General features: G+C 50.4%; 1 protein-coding gene across 2 annotated transcripts in view; it reads right to left on the bottom strand.

Moving 5' to 3' along the window:
* The window catches only part of slc36a4 (solute carrier family 36 member 4), a 59,212-nt gene that overhangs the window by 26,546 nt on the left and 15,045 nt on the right, over positions 1-17,621 (bottom strand). For both annotated transcript variants that reach the window (XM_067246915.1, XM_067246916.1), the window contains exons 10-11: positions 14,964-15,133; positions 14,069-14,238 (exon numbers count right to left, since the gene is read on the bottom strand). In XM_067246915.1, the coding sequence (XP_067103016.1) occupies positions 14,069-14,238; positions 14,964-15,133 (340 nt within the window). The remainder of the gene's footprint in view (positions 1-14,068; positions 14,239-14,963; positions 15,134-17,621) is intronic.

Genomic DNA, 17,621 nt, shown 5'->3' with positions numbered 1-17,621 from the left:
TAGCCCCCTGCTGTGCCTGAACTCGATCTGGCCTGCTGCCAGTGAGAGAGCGAGGTGTGGAGTAGGAGGAGTCTGGCTGAGAAGAGCTTCCTAAACTGGCTGAGGTGGTGGTGACAGGTGTCGCCATGGAGACACCTGTCCAACACGAGACACACTGCGGGGAAGCCTCACCTCAGCTCCTCAGCTTCCTGGTCTTTACAAGCCACAAACTGACCCCAGAGTTTAACCAGCTCCTCAGCCTCCTGGTCTTTACAAGCCACAAACTGACCCCAGAGTTTAACCAGCTCCTCAGCCTCCTGGTCTTTACAAGCCTCAAACTGACCCCAGAGTTTAACCAGCTCCTCAGCCTCCTGGTCTTTACAAGCCTCAAACTGACCCCAGAGTTTAACCAACACACGACCCTGCTGGGGTAACTACAGAGGAGTTCCTAAACCAATACCACATGCTGCACTCTTAACGACATACGGTCTACATTCTGAGGTTTATTCCCCAGTATGTTTCCATCGCCTTGTCTCCCACTGAGACACCAGCCAAGCTAGCCTGGAAGAGACACCAGCCAAGCTAGCCTGGAAGAAACACCAACCAAGCTAGCCTGGGAAAAGACACCAGCCAAGCTAGCCTGGGAAGAGACACCAGCCAAGCTAGCCTGGGAAGAGACACCAGCCAAGCTAGCCTGGGAAGAGACACCAGCCAAGCTAGCCTGGAAGAGACACCAGCCAAGCTAGCCTGGGAAGAGACACCAGCCAAGCTAGCCTGGGAAGAGACACTAGCCAAGCTAGCCTGGAAGAGACACTAGCCAAGCTAGCCTGGAAGAAACACCAGCCAAGCTAGCCTGGAAGAGACACCAGCCAAGCTAGCCTGGGAAGAGACACCAGCCAAGCTAGCCTGGAAGCGACACTAGCCAAGCTAGCCTGGAAGAAACACCAACCAAGCTAGCCTGGGAAAAGACACCAGCCAAGCTAGCCTGGGAAGAGACACCAGCCAAGCTAGCCTGGAAGAGACACCAGCCAAGCTAGCCTGGGAAGAGACACCAGCCAAGCTATCCTGGAAGAGACACCAGCCAAGCTAGCCTGGGAAGAGACACCAGCCAAGCTAGCCTGGGAAGAGACACCAGCCAAGCTAGCCTGGAAGAGACACCAGCCAAGCTAGCCTGGAAGAGACACCAGCCAAGCTAGCCTGGAAGAGACACCAGCCAAGCTAGCCTGGGAAGAGACACCAGCCAAGCTAGCCTGGAAGAGACACCAGCCAAGCTAGCCTGGGAAGAGACACCAGCCAAGCTAGCCTGGGAAGAGACACCAGCCAAGCTAGCCTGGGAAGAGACACCAGCCAAGCTAGCCTGGGAAGAGACACCAGCCAAGCTAGCCTGGGAAGAGACACCAGCCAAGCTAGCCTGGGAAGAGACACTAGCCAAGCTAGCCTGGAAGAGACACCAGCCAAGCTAGCCTGGAAGAGACACCAGCCAAGCTAGCCTGGAAGAGACACCAACCAAGCTAGCCTGGGAAGAGACACTAGCCAAGCTAGCCTGGGAAGAAACACTAGCCAAGCTAGCCTGGGAAGAAACACTAGCCAAGCTAGCCTGGGAAGAGACACCAGCCAAGCTAGCCTGGAAGAGACACCAGCCAAGCTAGCCTGGAAGAGACACCAGCCAAGCTAGCCTGGAAGAGACACCAACCAAGCTAGCCTGGGAAGAGACACCAGCCAAGCTAGCCTGGGAAGAGACACCAGCCAAGCTAGCCTGGAAGAGACACTAGCCAAGCTAGCCTGGAAGCACACCAGCCAAGCTAGCCTGGAAGAGACACCAGCCAAGCTAGCCTGGAAGAGACACCAGCCAAGCTAGCCTGGAAGAGACACCAGCCAAGCTAGCCTGGAAGAGACACCAGCCAAGCTAGCCTGGGAAGAGACACCAGCCAAGCTAGCCTGGAAGAGACACCAGCCAAGCTAGCCTGGGAAGAGACACCAGCCAAGCTAGCCTGGGAAGAGACACCAGCCAAGCTAGCCTGGGAAGAGACACCAGCCAAGCTAGCCTGGGAAGAGACACCAGCCAAGCTAGCCTGGGAAGAGACACTAGCCAAGCTAGCCTGGGAAGAGACACCAGCCAAGCTAGCCTGGAAGAGACACCAACCAAGCTAGCCTGGGAAGACACACTAGCCAAGCTAGCCTGGAAGAGACACCAGCCAAGCTAGCCTGGGAAGAAACACTAGCCAAGCTAGCCTGGAAGAGACACCAGCCAAGCTAGCCTGGAAGAGACACCAGCCAAGCTAGCCTGGAAGACAGGGGTGCTTCCCAGAGCTGCGGGTCAGGACGTCCTGTATACTTTTCCAGGTGGGCAAACACAAAGCTGGTCTAACACTGTTCTCATGTAGATCATGCTTTTGTCCAAAGTGAAGTACAGGAGTAGATTGGAACCTGTGACCTGCTCTACCTCTGAGGTAAACCCATCCTGTATGTGCCAGAAACTTCTTTGCTGTTGCCCGGGAAGCCTATGCACAAATGACAAAGAGTGCAAACAACACAGAGTCCCCGAGGTAAAGATGGTCCAGTTGTCTGTGGCGTCAGAGGGTAAGTCGTTACTTTTGGGATTGTTGTCTTTACTCTGCCTGCCTGCCTGTCTGTCCTGTTCCTCTACTCTGCCTGCCTGTCTGTCCTGTACCTCTACTCTGCCTGCCTGTCTGTCTGTCCTGTTCCTCTACTCTGCCTGTCTGTCTGTCCTGTACCTCTACTCTGCCTGCCTGTCTGTCTGTCCTGTTCCTCTACTCTGTCCAGACATGGCAGGATGCAGACAGGCAGGATGCAGACAGGCAGGATGCAGACAGGCAGGATGCAGACAGGCAGACTGGATGCAGACAGGATGCAGATAGGCAGACAGACAGGCAGACAGGATGCAGACCGGATGCAGACAGGATGCAGACAGGATGCAGACAGGATGCAGACAGGATGCAGACAGGATGCAGACAGGATGTTGAGCCAGATGCAGACAAAGCAGAACAGAGTTTAAGCTGAAAGGTTTTAGTGTCAGAAAGGGTATTTCAACAGCAGTCTATGGGTCACTCATCCAATCAGACCTCCAAGTACAAGTTCCTCACAGAGCAAAACCCTTCCAAAATCCCTGGTGCCCTCCCCAGTCCTGCAGCAGAGGAACACACTCCACCACTAAGACCCTTCACACCCTTCACCTCTCCATTCAGCTGCTCCACCAGCCAGTCTGCTCACAGCTCCGCTGGGCAGTAGGAGAGCTCACTACAACTCACTCATTCTCACTGCAACATCCAGGTTTAACAGACAGCCGCGCCCCTGCCACGCCCCTGCCGTTCCCCAGCCTCCTCCCCTGTTTGTTCCCTCTCATCCTGCGCCCCCTGTTGGTGTTCCTGAGACCTGTCCTGTCAGTTCCAGTTGGGATCACGTGCCCCCAGCTGGGGCAGGATGGTATCACGTGCCCCAGCTGGGGCAGGATGGGATCACGTGCCCCAGCTGGGGCCGGATGGGATCACGTGCCCCGGCTGGGGCAGGATGGGATCACCTGCCCCCAGCTGGGGCAGGATGGGATCACGTGCCCCAGCTGGGGCAGGATGGGATCACGTGCCCTGTCCTCCTGCCGTCATCTGGTTTGAGTTAGGGAGAAGCGTCTGCCTGCTCTCCTGCTTTAAGGGTGGACTCTGCTCCCCTGTGACACTGTCACTACCTATTACTGCCACAGCGCACACCTGCTCCAACTTCTTTTATGGATCCCTTTTGTTGAGGATGTGGTTTTAATGTTATTTTATATGAGTCTTTCATGGGTGTGTATCTTATGACGTTTGTGAGCCCATAACCTAAGACATTTTGCACAAGAACAAGTTTGTGAGGAGGAGTCTCCTCAGCGTGGGAGAGCAGCAGGAGACGAGGCTGGGGATGTCGGGTGGAACCAACACACACACACTGGAACACAAATACACACACACTCATTCACACAAACAGAATGACACACACAGCTGCTGAAAGGCCACCAACCCCGGAGGGATTCACCACCACACCCCTCTCATAATGAAGAGGGTAAGGGGAACAGCGTGTGTGTAAGTAGTTTAAGCAGATATATTTGCATGTGTGCTATGTCAACATGAACAAGACTTTCCTCAGTCTCCGTCTCCGACTCAGTCTCAGCTGGCCTCTTAATGCGACCATCTTCCCAGGCGAGCAGCTCGCCACCACAGCATCCTGTCCGTCAGGAGCATCCTGTCCGTCAGGAGCATGTGCAGCAGGAGCATGTGCAGCAGGAGCATGTGCAGCAGGAGCATGTGCAGCAGAAGCATGTGCAGCAGGCGCATGTGCAGCAGGCGCATGTGCAGCAGGCGCATGTGCAGCAGGAGCATGTGCAGCAGAAGCATCCTCTCCGTCAGGAGCATGTGCAGCAGGAGCATGTGCAGCAGGAGCATGTGCAGTAGGAGCATGTGCAGCAGGAGCATGTGCAGTAGGAGCATGTGCAGCAGGAGCATGTGCAGTAGGAGCATGTGCAGCAGGAGCATGTGCAGCAGGAGCATGTGCAGCAGGAGCATCCTGTCTGTCAGGAGCATGCGCAGCAGGCAGCCTCCAGTACGCGGAGGACCGTCTCTCAGAGAGGTGAAGCCAGGTGAACTAGCATGGGAAGGTGCCCCCTCCACTCTCACCCTGCTCCTCCCTCACTCATCCTCCCCCTCTCTCCCCCCTCCACTCTCACCCTGCTCCTCCCTCACTCATCCTCCCCCTCTCTCCCCCCTCCACTCTCACCCTGCTCCTCCCTCACTCATCCTCCCCCTCTCTCCCCCCTCCACTCTCACCCTGCTCCTCCCTCACTCATCCTCCCCCTCTCTCCCCCCTCCACTCTCACCCTGCTCCTCCCTCACTCATCCTCCCCCTCTCTCCCCCCTCCACTCTCACCCTGCTCCTCCCTCACTCATCCTCCCCCTCTCTCCCCCCTCCACTCTCACCCTGCTCCTCCCTCACTCATCCTCCCCCTCTCTCCCCCCTCCACTCTCACCCTGCTCCTCCCTCACTCATCCTCCCCCTCTCTCCCCCCTCCACTCTCACCCTGCTCCTCCCTCACTCATCCTCCCCCTCTCTCCCCCCTCCACTCTCACCCTGCTCCTCCCTCACTCATCCTCCCCCTCTCTCCCCCCCCAGAGCGAAGACTCCATGGTGCAACAGCCCCTAAATGAGCGCAACTCACAGGAAGACACTTTTATGATGCCGACTTGCTCTCCCCCCTACGACTCGTACGGATATCTGAAGCATCCATTCAGTGTCTAAGGCTGTAATGCTCTGAAAGGCTGTAGCCTGGCTGTGAACCAGGGACTTTACAATAAGGGCTTCCGAAGATGACAGGATCACATCCGGTTTATCTGACTGGGATCGAATGATGATTGAAAGATTAGGAGTGCTTCGATCTGAGTCAGTGCCGGCATGTGTGCCATGTGTGTGTGTTAAAGAGTACAGGGGCGCAGGTGGATGGTAGTCTCCTTTGATGGAATTAGGGGAGACAGACAAAGAGAGAGAGGAGTGTTCAGTAGATACACACAGAGAGATAGGCAGAGAAACAGAGGGAGAGAGAGAAGGAGAAAAACAGAGGGAGAGAGAGGATCTGCCCAGGCTCTGGCTAGAAGGATGTTCAATATGTGAATGAAAGCACAGACGTCTAAACAAGTTGAAGAATGTGACTTTCAAATCACCTGAAAGTTCCTTCATGAAAGTGTTTCTGTGATGACACATTAGCTTGAAGCCTGAGTACAAAGAGGTATTTTGACACATGAAGAAACTGCTGTTGTCAAAACAACATCTGAATCACTTCAAAGACTTTCAGGAAAAACCCTCATTGACAACCAACTCTGGACCTGGACTACAGCGAGAATACTTCATCAATGAGCTAGAATATTTAACCACTGGCACGACATAATCCATTCCAGATCTGAAACACTCCTGCATCTCCCTGATGAGCTGAAACACTCTTGCATCTCCCTGATGAGCTGAAACACTCTTGCATCTCCCTGATCACCTGAAACACTCCTGAATCTCCCTGATGAGCTGAAACACTCCTGCATCTCCCTGATCATCTGGAGTCCAGGGAGAGGGAAGTCAAATCAGGTTCTGGCACGATCACCAGAGCAAACTTTCTCTATTTCATTCTCCCTTTTATATCTTTCTTTTCACTCAGAATTTTGGGGGGACTAACTTGGGAACTTGGGAAAAGATTAAAAGCTTTGTGCCTGTGTGTGAATGAGACTTGTCAGATTGTAGTATTGGCTGGGATTAGTTTTGTCATCAGTTCACAGGGAGGATTACTGGCCGAGACGAGGGCGGTGTCTGGGAAGTGAAAGAGACACAGGGGTACACCCCTCTGACAGGACACACAGGGGTGTACCCCTCTGACAGGACACACAGGGGTGCACCCCTCTGACAGGACACACAGGGGTGTACCCCTCTGACAGGACACACAGGGGTGTACCCCTCTGACAGGACACACAGGGGTGCACCCCTCTGACAGGACACACAGGGGTGCACCCCTCTGACAGGACACACAGGGGTGCACCCCTCTGACAGGACACACAGGGGTGCACCCCTCTGACAGGACACACAGGGGTGCACCCCTCTGACAGGACACACAGGGGTGCACCCCTCTGACAGGACACACAGGGGTGCACCCCTCTGACAGGACACACAGGGGTGCACCCCTCTGACAGGACACACAGGGGTGCACCCCTCTGACAGGACACACAGGGGTGTACCCCTCTGACAGGGGAGACTAGCTCTCGGCTAGCCAGGAGAGGGTTCTGAGGTCAGTAAATCCATATCGCGGCCTCGAACCGTTTCTCCTGTCAACTACCAAAAGGGGTTGAAAGATTACAAGAACAAGTTTCTTTATGATTAATGACTTCCCAGAATCTTTCTGGACTGCTTCGTTATCCTGGCGACCGCGTTCAGATGGCTCACTGGGACACAGCAGTCCTGCAGAGCCCAGAATGTCAACTTGGCTAAAATGTGGAGGATGGTCATTTTTCTAAAATGAATGTTCAACTATTTTTTGTTTCGTGGTTTGAAGGGACATAACTCTTCAGAAAACACACACAGCTGGGAAGTAAGAAGGACAAGAGCGTGTGCTCATGTGTGTAGTAATGAGCAGCACCCTGCAGATCATGTGATCACAAGAGGCCAACACACACTCCAGATGCAACTCTCTTTTCTAACTCGGAGAAACAGAGGAAGGTTGAACCTATAAACACGTTACACAACCTTCCTAAGAGCCGCATTTGGAAAGAGGCTTAAGCCTTGTGAATAAACATTGTTTGACCAAACGCATCATTCGGAAATGGCAGGTTTCAGGTTCTGGCTTCTACTCTGACTGAGTCCCAGACCTGTGGCACCTACATTTGCAGGTAGAAGTTATCTTGGTGAAAGGGAATCTATCATTGATACAAACACACCACACAACAAATCACGGCTGGTCTATTTCAAAGAGGCAAATCTTGGATTGTAAAAATATAACAGTTTTGAAGGGTAAGGAAGAATGTTTCTAGCCTGGTCCTAACCAGACTCGCGTACATTTCATTTGTACAGAGAGTCTGGCCTCGCTCCATTGACAAGCGTTGACTTCCTTGTAGGCGGGTACTCTGTTGAAGTTTAAAACTATTGGATCTGCCCAGAGCCACTCTGGATCTGCCATACCAATCGCTAGCGTTCGCCTTAGCCAATTCCTTCACCACTACTGTAACAGAGCTAGTTGCCGTAGCTGGACAATCAAACTGTTCCCGAACCCTGTGGGGAGGAGGGCCACAACATCATGGCCACCAACAAAACTCAGCAGAACTTGTTCTTGCTCCGGCTTTATCTTATGGATGTTCTTGCTCTGGCTTTATCTTATGGATGTTCTTGCTCTGGCTTTATCTTATGGATGTTCTTGCTCTGGCTTTATCTGTTGGATATTCGGCTGCGTTGCCACAACGGACAGAATGGCTTCGCTTGCATCTTTCTCCGCCGCCATCACGGAACTACAACACAAACTCGCACGACAGTCACTCCCTCTGTTCGCTGATTGGCCGGTAGAAAATTAACCGGAGACATCTGACTTACGTTCCTCATGCCCAGACGCACAGAAGCAAAATCAAAATTGAGCGGAAGTACGTAGGAGGGCAGAGCCAGGCTAAAATGTTTCATGTTTTATTCATGAAATCAATTAAACAGGCCTGAGATTATGAGAGATATACAACAATCCAGGCAGTAGAGCAGCCCGGCTGGGGGTAATGTGTTGATGGCTCTCTCCTGAGCAGGAGAGAGCCAGCCCCTAGCCTGCCTTTGGTCCCCCAGTGGCTAGAATTTTCGATAGGTGTAAACCAAGCCCTGGGTGTTCTTCTCCGCCTTTGAGAAAATGAAGGCTCAATTGCTCTGTTTGAAAATCTCTTTGTGACGTCACAAGGAGGAAGGTTACCTCCCCTCTCTCTGCTTTGCCCACCCAGAGAATCTGGCCCGCCCATAAGAAACTGAGCTACGACCGTGCAAGTGTTTTTATCCTCGAGAGACATCATGGCTTGCAAACGAACAAAGCATTACATTTGCTCAGTTTGGATGTACAAAGGAAAACAAAAATATTTTTACAGTTCCTTCATCCGAGCCTCTGAAGACCCAGTGTCTTAATTTTATTTTCTCTGGAAATGCGCCTACACAACTTCTGTTGTAGGCGCATTTGTTTTGTATGTCTGCGCCAAACACTTCAGCCACGACTGTTTCTTCAATTTGAGCTAATACAAAACTGGCCTTGCTGAAATTAAATTCTGGATCAGTACTAACTCTCCTTCGTCCAGCTACTAACCTCGGACAAGTAAGTTAACTAACGCTATATCATTTTGTAGCTTTACTGTATATGGTTACCTAGCTTGCTACCCTTAGAATGTGGCTGTAACATTAGCTCTGCAGCTAACAGCTGAGTTACTGTCGCTAATGGAAAGGTAGATAGCATCAAGTATGTGTGTGAATACACATGCTGTAACATGTGTTGTACACTTCTTTGTTATTTGGATAACCGTTCTGCTGTTGGTGTTATGGCGCACGCGATATTCGCCTTTCCCATCATTGAAATGACTGAGTGTGTACCTCTGCAAACCAGGGTTATCAGATGAGAATGGGCAAATTCGAGGCATCTTACAGCAACGGGGTTACAGCCATTGCGATACATCCATTGTAAACATTAGCGCATGGTGCCGCCCTTCCGCTCCTCATTAGCATTTAAAGCTACAGACACCAAAACAGCGCGTTCTGAGGAAAGCTCCTTGTGGGACTGCTAGTTGTGGCTGTAATTCTGCACTTCTGATACAGTATTAGGGGAACACTAAGGCCTATATAAAAGCATCCAAAAACAGCATGTCATGTCACCTTTAACGCTTGTCAATGGAGCGATCCCAGACCCTCTGTACAAAGGAAATGTACGAGGGTCTGGTTAGAAAAAATATGTTTCAAAGAGAATTGTTTTTTTTTCTAAAGGTTGCAAAGATAGTAATTTTTTTAAATAGGTTAAAAACATAGACACGTGTTTACTTTTTCTTTTTTAAGGTTTTCTAAAGGTTGCTATTTTTATTTTACTTTAGAAGAATAAAAAAGCTTAAATATTTTTGCAACCTTTACCAAAAATTTGAACTTTTTTCAGAGCAGCTCTCTGACCCTGAGAGCTGCTCTGGTCTAAACCACCACTGGAGAGTTGTTTAAAAGACACATTACCTTTTCATTTTCCGATGCAACTAGATTTAGCAGGTTAGAGAACTCCCAGCATAGTCATCACATTTTATATGAACCATCTAACATGAACTGCAGCAAAGACAGAAAACCTAATCGTCTAAGATGCACTCGTCCATGCGTGATTATAGAATAATCCATAAACATCTACAGTTTTGAAACAGAATCTTTTCTGCCACTCTTCTTTGAGCCAAAGCTAAGGGCCAAGGGCCTCTTCATAAAAACACATGAACATTTTCTCCACACACCTACACCACCCCCCCCCCACGTACCGATTCTCATCTAAACTATAATTTTTTTTAAATGTTATTTAACCTTTATTTACCCAGGCAAGATCATTAAGAACAAATTCTTATTTACAATGACGGCCTGAACCATAGAACCAAACCCCTCGTCAAAGCATCCACACACCAGTTCACTCAGACATTATCACCTGCACAGATAAACTCATACAGCTGCACAATATGTGTAAGCACACACACACACACACACACACACACACACACACACAACACACTATCCAAATATTTTGCACAAACGCACATTTTGAATCCAATCCAGGAATGGGCTCGGCGGGGATTCATATTGATTTGTTTCCCAGGAGACCATTAGGGAAAGAAACGCTCCTTGTCTGAAGAGGCCTCTCCTGTCAGCACAGCTGGCTGCTGTCTGCCCTGCACCTGGGACGGCCAGGGGGGAGGTAGGCAGAGAGGCAAGGGGAATAGAGGGGGGGGGGGGGGAGGAAGGATGGATAAATGAAGCAGGGGTGAGGAGGGAAATAAGAGAGGCAGGGTAGGGAAAAGGATGGATAGTGGAGATGCATGTCTCATTGTGAACGAAGCTGAGGATTCAACACCACGGACAGAGCCCCTGGTCCAGCACCACGGACAGAGCCCCTGGTCCAGCACCAAGGACAGGGCCCCTGGTCCAGCACCACAGACAGGGCCCCTGGTCCAGCACCACAGACAGGGCCCCTGGTCCAGCACCACAGACAGAGCCCTGGTCCAGCACCACAGACAGAGCCCCGGTCCAGCACCACAGACAGGGCCTGTAAGTTGGGTGCTGCCTACATTAGTGGGTCTGTAACTTCAACACTGGATGACAGACAGCTGCTGCTCTCCTAACAGGTAGTTCATGACCCTGCTGTGACTAAACACACAAGCTGAGGTGGAGGAGAGGAGGCAGGAGGAGAGGAGGCAGGAGGAGAGGAGGCAGGAGGAGAGGTGGAGGAGAGGAGGCAGGAGGAGAGGTGGAGGCAGGAGGAGAGGAGGAGGAGTGGAGGCAGGAAGAGAGGTGGAGGAGAGGAGGCAGGAGGAGAGGAGGAGGAGAGGAGGCAGGAAGAGAGGTGGAGGAGAGGAGGCAGGCCTGCACATGAATACACTAACCAGCTCGAGCACAAAGCCATGAAGGGGATTGAACAATTCTTAAGCTTGATGTCATTTTCTTGACTTGTTTCTTGGTCATGAAACAGGCTTGTTTGCTCTCCTTGTAGGGATCCCTGTCCAGAATTTGATCGGCAGATGAGAAGATAAATCTGTGACTACTGTAGATGAACGGCTGAATGGATGAAGGAGTTATTTACTGTCGAGACAAAATTCATGAATCTCATAAATAAGGCCACGCATGAACAACAGCAGTAAACAAATATTTATGTTCATATATCTCGCTTCTGTGTGGTTCCACGGTTCAATGATTGATTCAATTTATCCAAAGATGGGTTTTAGAACAAAATTGTAATCATAAGAGACCCCATGGTTACTCTTTCGTAAACACAAATCTATCCATCATTTTTTGTGGAGGCACCATAAATGTAGACACCCCAACGCAAGCTAATGCTGTACGGTGGCATGGCTAATGCCATAACAGGGTGGGAGAAGACTGGTCCAGGAGGAAGTTAAGGGATGATGGGAGAAGTGTTGGCAGGAAGAATTCACACTAAGTGAATCTTTAAAGGGGTCATTGATTGCAAAACCGATTTTACCTTGTCATAGTTGAATAACGACAGTTAGGTGGGTAAAATGGACATACAGTGAACCTCAAAGTCCATTGACACGTCTTTCCTATCTAACAACTTGAAACGGCAGCTGTAAAACGATCGGTTTTGAAAAAGCTGTATTTGTGACGTCACAAATATAGCATCACCTTTGTCACGCCTCAACATTTACATACAGACCAGCCCTCTGGTGTTCTGGCCCAGGATCTCAGACACTAGTTTAGCTGCGCGCTGCTCTGTGTACTTCCACGCAAACAACAAAGGAGAAAGTTTTTAAGTTTTTAAAGTATATTGAAAATAGACCATCGTAAATGCAGTGTTCCAGGCTCTACTGGCAATGCTGACACTTTTCATAATATTCCCGAGGAACCAGACACTTAACGGGCATGGCTGATGTTTTTATATGAAAAGATCCCTGTGAAGTTCGACACTCATTTATTCATTTGCTCTAACCATTTCAACAAAGACAGTTTTGAATGAAAACCTTGGACAATTTAAAGAAGGATTTGCTAAGCCGCTGTTGCTGAAAAGAGGTGCTGTTCCAACCGTATGCTCATCACAAACGCAAGCTGTAAGTATGATTTTGTCGCTAACAGTTAGCCTATTAGCAATGCTAACGTCTCCTGTATCTAGCATAGGTAAAATGTAAAAATATATTTCAAAACACATCAACATACCTTAGTTAGCAAATGACTCTAGCTTGACTAGCTGTAGTCGGCATTAGAAGGGAAGCTTCCGAAAAAATTGCCAGAAAACGAATAGCAGTCTAGCCTATTGCTAACGCCTGTCTAGAGTATATTTGAAAGAACTGGAGAAAGGCAGGTGCTAGATATAGGATACGTTAGCATTGCTAATAACTGTTACCGACAAGTCATACTACAGCTTGCGGTTGTGATGAACATAAGGTCGGAACGCACCTATTTTCAGTAACAGCTTCATAGCAAATCCTGCTTTACATTGTCCCAGGTTTTCAAAACCGTCCTTGGTGAAATGATTCGAGCAAATGTGTAATTGAGGGTCGAACTGCACAGGGATCTTCTACGCTACGGTATAGACTAACATCAGCCATGCCCGTCTAGTCAATGTTAGCTAGACTCTAGCTCATCTGCTTTTTATTAAAGCTGATTTGCAAGGAATGCAAGAACAGCTAGATAACGAAAACACCTACAGTAGGCATGTAAACAAGTTTAGCTTGCTAACGCAAGAGAATAGGTAGAATGTGTGATGATTTAGCCTAGTTTATTGGCAATGGGGCTAACGCGTTATGTGATGTTCCTGACTGTGTTTCATTCGAATAAATAACCCATGTTGTCATGTAAATCTACAATTCACGATGCATGTTTGTCCAGATCTTTGTCAGGTTATTTTTCATTTTATTTTTCAGCAAGATATCTAGCTAACTGAAGCTGAGTTGAATCACGATATAGTTTAGTTGCTAAACTGTAACGTTACCCACCTAAGTCAATCCCATTTGCTTCGAAAACAGAAGTGGAAACAACTAACGTTATCATTTCAAATGATATGTAGTCAATCTGTTGAAAACAGTGTTGTCAAGACACAAAATACTTATTTGCACGTTTTTATTTCAAGTCTCCACCTTCTCGTTTCAGTGAGTGCTGTTGGCCGTGTTACGTTTTTGCTCTGCAGCTTCACTCGTTGTTAACCAACCAATCAGCACGCAACTCATCTATATATTCATGAGCATACCATAAAAGGAGAAAACATAGCGTTTTTTCCCAGGACAATTTCACAGGAAGCACCAGGGGGCATAGAACAGCACCCTGGCCATTTTCAGCACAACCAATGTTACATACCCTATTCGGTGACCTTAAGGAACAGTGTGAAATACCCCCCAAAAAACAGTCAATGACCCCTTTAAACAAAGTGACATTTGAAAAATATGAGGGCAGCTGATGACCCCAAGCCCTGATACAGAGCCAGGATATACGAGTTTCATTGTGGAACGAGGAACTGGGTGCCACAACACAAGCAGAACAACAGCCTGGAAGGCTCCCCTCCCCTCTCCCCCTGTGGCACCGTCACATGAGCGTTATCCTAGCTGCTAGTCTCCTTCGACACACTCCGGCAAACGCTTAGCACTAATGTGCTTTTTCACTTCCACTTGTCATGCTATTCATTTACTCTCTTTCGATTGGCAGGCACCAATCTTCCTCCAATAAGACAATTCCGTAATTTCAGAGGCAAGAGAGCAATGGAACATGTTGTTAGGGTATAAAGAGTTCACCGTAATAAAGAGATACTACTCTAATAGAGAGAAAACATGCACATCACCCAAACCCTCCACCCCCCAGACCCAACATGTGAACAGAGCCAGGGAGAGGTGCTCACAGGTGACGCAGACCAGCAGGCCTCGCAGCAGCATCTCCCCGGGGGTCCTCCACGCCTCCGGCAGGCGGGCGCGGGCCGAGGGGACCAGGATCTCCGCAGGGACGAAGAACTGGATGGAGAAGCTGATGAACACACCGAAAGAATACAGGATCTTCACCATCTGGTTGGCCCTGAGGAAGGACACATCAAACACAGTGGTCAGTAGACCGGGGGGTCAGTAGACCGGGTGGTTGTTAACCTGATACCCTGTTCACCCACAGGGTAAATCCAGTTTCCACTGACTGCTCTAAATCTCCAGGTTTTGGAAGGGAGGGGATAGTAGATGTCTAGATCTAACCTGCTCACCTGTCTACATCTACCTGCTCACCTGACTACATCTACCTGCTCAACTGTCTACATCTACCTGCTCACCTGTCTACATCTACCTGCTCACCTGTCTACATCTACCTGCTCACCTGTCTACATCTACCTGCTCAACTGTCTATATCTACCTGCTCACCTGACTACATCTACCTGCCTACATCTACCTGCTCACCCGTCTACATCTACCTGGTCACCTGTCTACATCTACCTGCTCACCTGTCTAGACCCCCAGCCCCCAGTTCACCTGTGTAGATCTACCTGCTCACCTGTCTATACCCCCAGCCCCCCTGTCTAAATCTACCTGCTCACCTGTCTACATCTACCTGCTCACGTGTCTAGACCCCCAGCCCCCAGCTCACCTGTCTAGATGTACCTGCTCACCTGTATAGACCCCCAGCCCCCCTGTCTAGATCTACCTGCACACCTGTCTAGAACCCCCAGCTCACCTGTCTAGATGTACCTGCTCACCTGTCTAGACCCCTAGCCCCCTGCTCACCCATCTAGATTTACAGCCCCCCAGGCCCCAGCTCACCAGGAGTTATGAGGAAGGTTCAGGGTTATGCTCCCTTTGATCTCGTCACCAAAATGAAGGTAACCCAGCGTTGCCAGGACAACGTAGAGGACGGTCACCACCCCCATCCCAATATTGAGGGCCACGGGGAACCTCTTTGGATCCTTCATCTGGTTCTCCAGGGGTAGAACCTGACACACACGGAAACACAAACAAACCGTCAAACATCTGAAGGAGTGTGTCTGCACAGAGATCCTCATCACCGCCTCGTATCACATGCAAGCCTAGGAACACGCTTGCATAAAGAGACAGTGGTATAATGCAGCCCCAACAGACACCAACACAATCCTTATCCTTCTCTCTCCCATTCTCCCATTCTACCTCTCTGTCCCTCTCCCCTCCTTTTCCAAAGAAAAAATTGTCTTTCTCATTGACTTAAAAATGTTTTAAAATTTGAACAGACTCCCCACCCCCGGCCTCGCCCGCCCCACCCCGGCCTCTCTCTCTCTCAGCGTCTCTCAGCGTCTCTCAGCGTCTCTCTCTCTCAGCGTCTCTCAGCGTCTCTCAGCGTCTCTCTCTCAGCGTCTCTCTCTCAGCGTCTCTCTCTCAGCGTCTCTCTCTCAGCGTCTCTCTACCTGCCCCCTCTCGCCCAGACGGCCTGCCCCCCTCTCGCCCAGACGGCCTGCCCCCCTCTCGCCCAGACGGCCTGCCCCCCTCTCGCCCAGACGGCCTGCCCCCCTCTCGCCCAGACGGCCTGCCCCCCTCTCGCCCAGACGGCCTGCCCCCCTCTCGCCCAGACGGCCTGCCCCCCTCCCGCCCAGACGGCCTGCCCCCCTCCCGCCCAGACGGCCTGCCCCCCTCTCGCCCAGACGGCCTGCCCCCCTCCCGCCCAGATGGCCTGGCCTCCACGATGCCATGCTGTGTGTAACACTGAGTGGTAACAGATGAAACAGTAAGTAATAAGAGCCCTGCAGTCATTACTGCTCTTGTCCTTGTATCCCACTACTTTCTCAGTAATTAAAAGGTTAATTGATGGTAGTTAAAAGGTGAATTGATGGTAATGTAACAGCAGACCTGCACAGCTGGGCTGCAGAGAGCCTCAGACCTGAGGAGACAGAAAACCTGCTGCTGACCTCCGCAACCCTGGCACCACACGGAGAACACAGAGAACACGGAGGGAACACAGAGAACGAACCACTCGTCTCTGATCCAGTAATGAACCTCTGGTCTCTGATCCAGAAATGAACCACTGGTCTCTGATCCAGAAATGAACATCTGGTCTCTGATCCAGAAATGAACCTCTGGTCTCTGATCCAGAAATGAACCTCTGGTCTCTGGTCCAGTAATGAACCTCTGGTCTCTGGTCCAGTAATGAACCTCTGGTCCAGTAATGAACCTCTGGTCCAGTAATAAACCTCTGGTCCAGTAATAAACCTCTGGTCCAGTAATGAACCTCTGGTCTCTGCTCCAGAGACAGGCAGAGACTGTTCACATGGACAGGAACATGCAAGAGCCAACTGAGAGTGTGCTCCTGCCTCGCCTCTTCTACACGTGTCTGTGCGCCAGGTTCAACCCTGCCCCCGGGTCTAGGCCCCAGTCCTGCCCCCGGGTCTAGGCCCCAGTCCTGTCCCCGGGTCTAGGCCCCAGTCCTGTCCCCGGGTCTAGGCCCCAGTCCTGCCCCCGGGTCTAGGCCCCAGTCCTGCCCCCGGGTCTAGGCCCCAGTCCTGCCCCCGGGTCTAGGCCCCAGTCCTGTCCCCGGGTCTAGGCCCCAGTCCTGCCCCCGGGTCTAGGCCCCAGTCCTGCCCCCGGGTCTAGGCCCCAGTCCTGCCCCCGGGTCTAGGCCCCAGTCCTGTCCCCGGGTCTAGGCCCCAGTCCTGCCCCCGGGTCTAGGCCCCAGTCTCTGTCTGCAGTATTCACTTCCTCTGCACATTTCAACCTGCCTCTGAAGTTTTCAGCGTATTCAGCAGGTCATAGTGGGGTTAGGGTTAGGGTCAGATTGCTTCCGCGCCAGCACAAACTAAAAGAAATGACGGCCCTCAAAATCGATCGAGTGAAAGGTAGACAAGGACGAAATAAAAATGATTTTGACATGTTCCCTTTTTCCACTCCAACAGCAGTTTTGCCATTGAAAGTGTTGTCCAGTCAGAGGTCAGTTTACCTTTTTTTTTTTTTTTTTTTTTAAACAACACATTACTTCAACCTAGAATGCAGAAAGATTAAACTTTAGAATCGAAATTATTTTGTCCCGTTACAAACATTTTTGTAACATGACAAAAAACAATTACGACGTAGTTAAGGCGGCAGGCGTGTGTTGCTTAGGCGGCCACCTTAACGGAAAAGTGCTGCGGGAAACCCTGAGTTACTAACCCTAAGGATTCCAGTGAAGTATCATTGCAGATAGACCTCACTAAATAACCCATCTGAAAACAAGGGGTTTAATCTCCACACTCCTTTAAAGAGCTGTGGTTTATCAGACGAGCCCTTTAATGAAGACCTGCCAAACTAGCAAAGATTCACCTTCTCACTCCTGGAGAACTACCGTCTTCTGGAAGAGTTGACGTGGAATACATCTGCACCTACTGATCTGAACTGGGACTTCCTCTAAACCGACCCTGTATATTAGTAGCCAAAGCCTTTCAGTTCAGATGCAGGCGAAGGAGAGTAGAGAGATCAAAGTCA

The sequence above is a fragment of the Osmerus mordax genome, chromosome 11 (genome assembly GCF_038355195.1).
Source record: "Osmerus mordax isolate fOsmMor3 chromosome 11, fOsmMor3.pri, whole genome shotgun sequence".
NCBI classification, from domain to species: domain Eukaryota; kingdom Metazoa; phylum Chordata; class Actinopteri; order Osmeriformes; family Osmeridae; genus Osmerus; species Osmerus mordax.
Note: the sequence above shows the minus strand (reverse complement) of the source record. Positions and strands in the feature narration are given on the sequence as shown.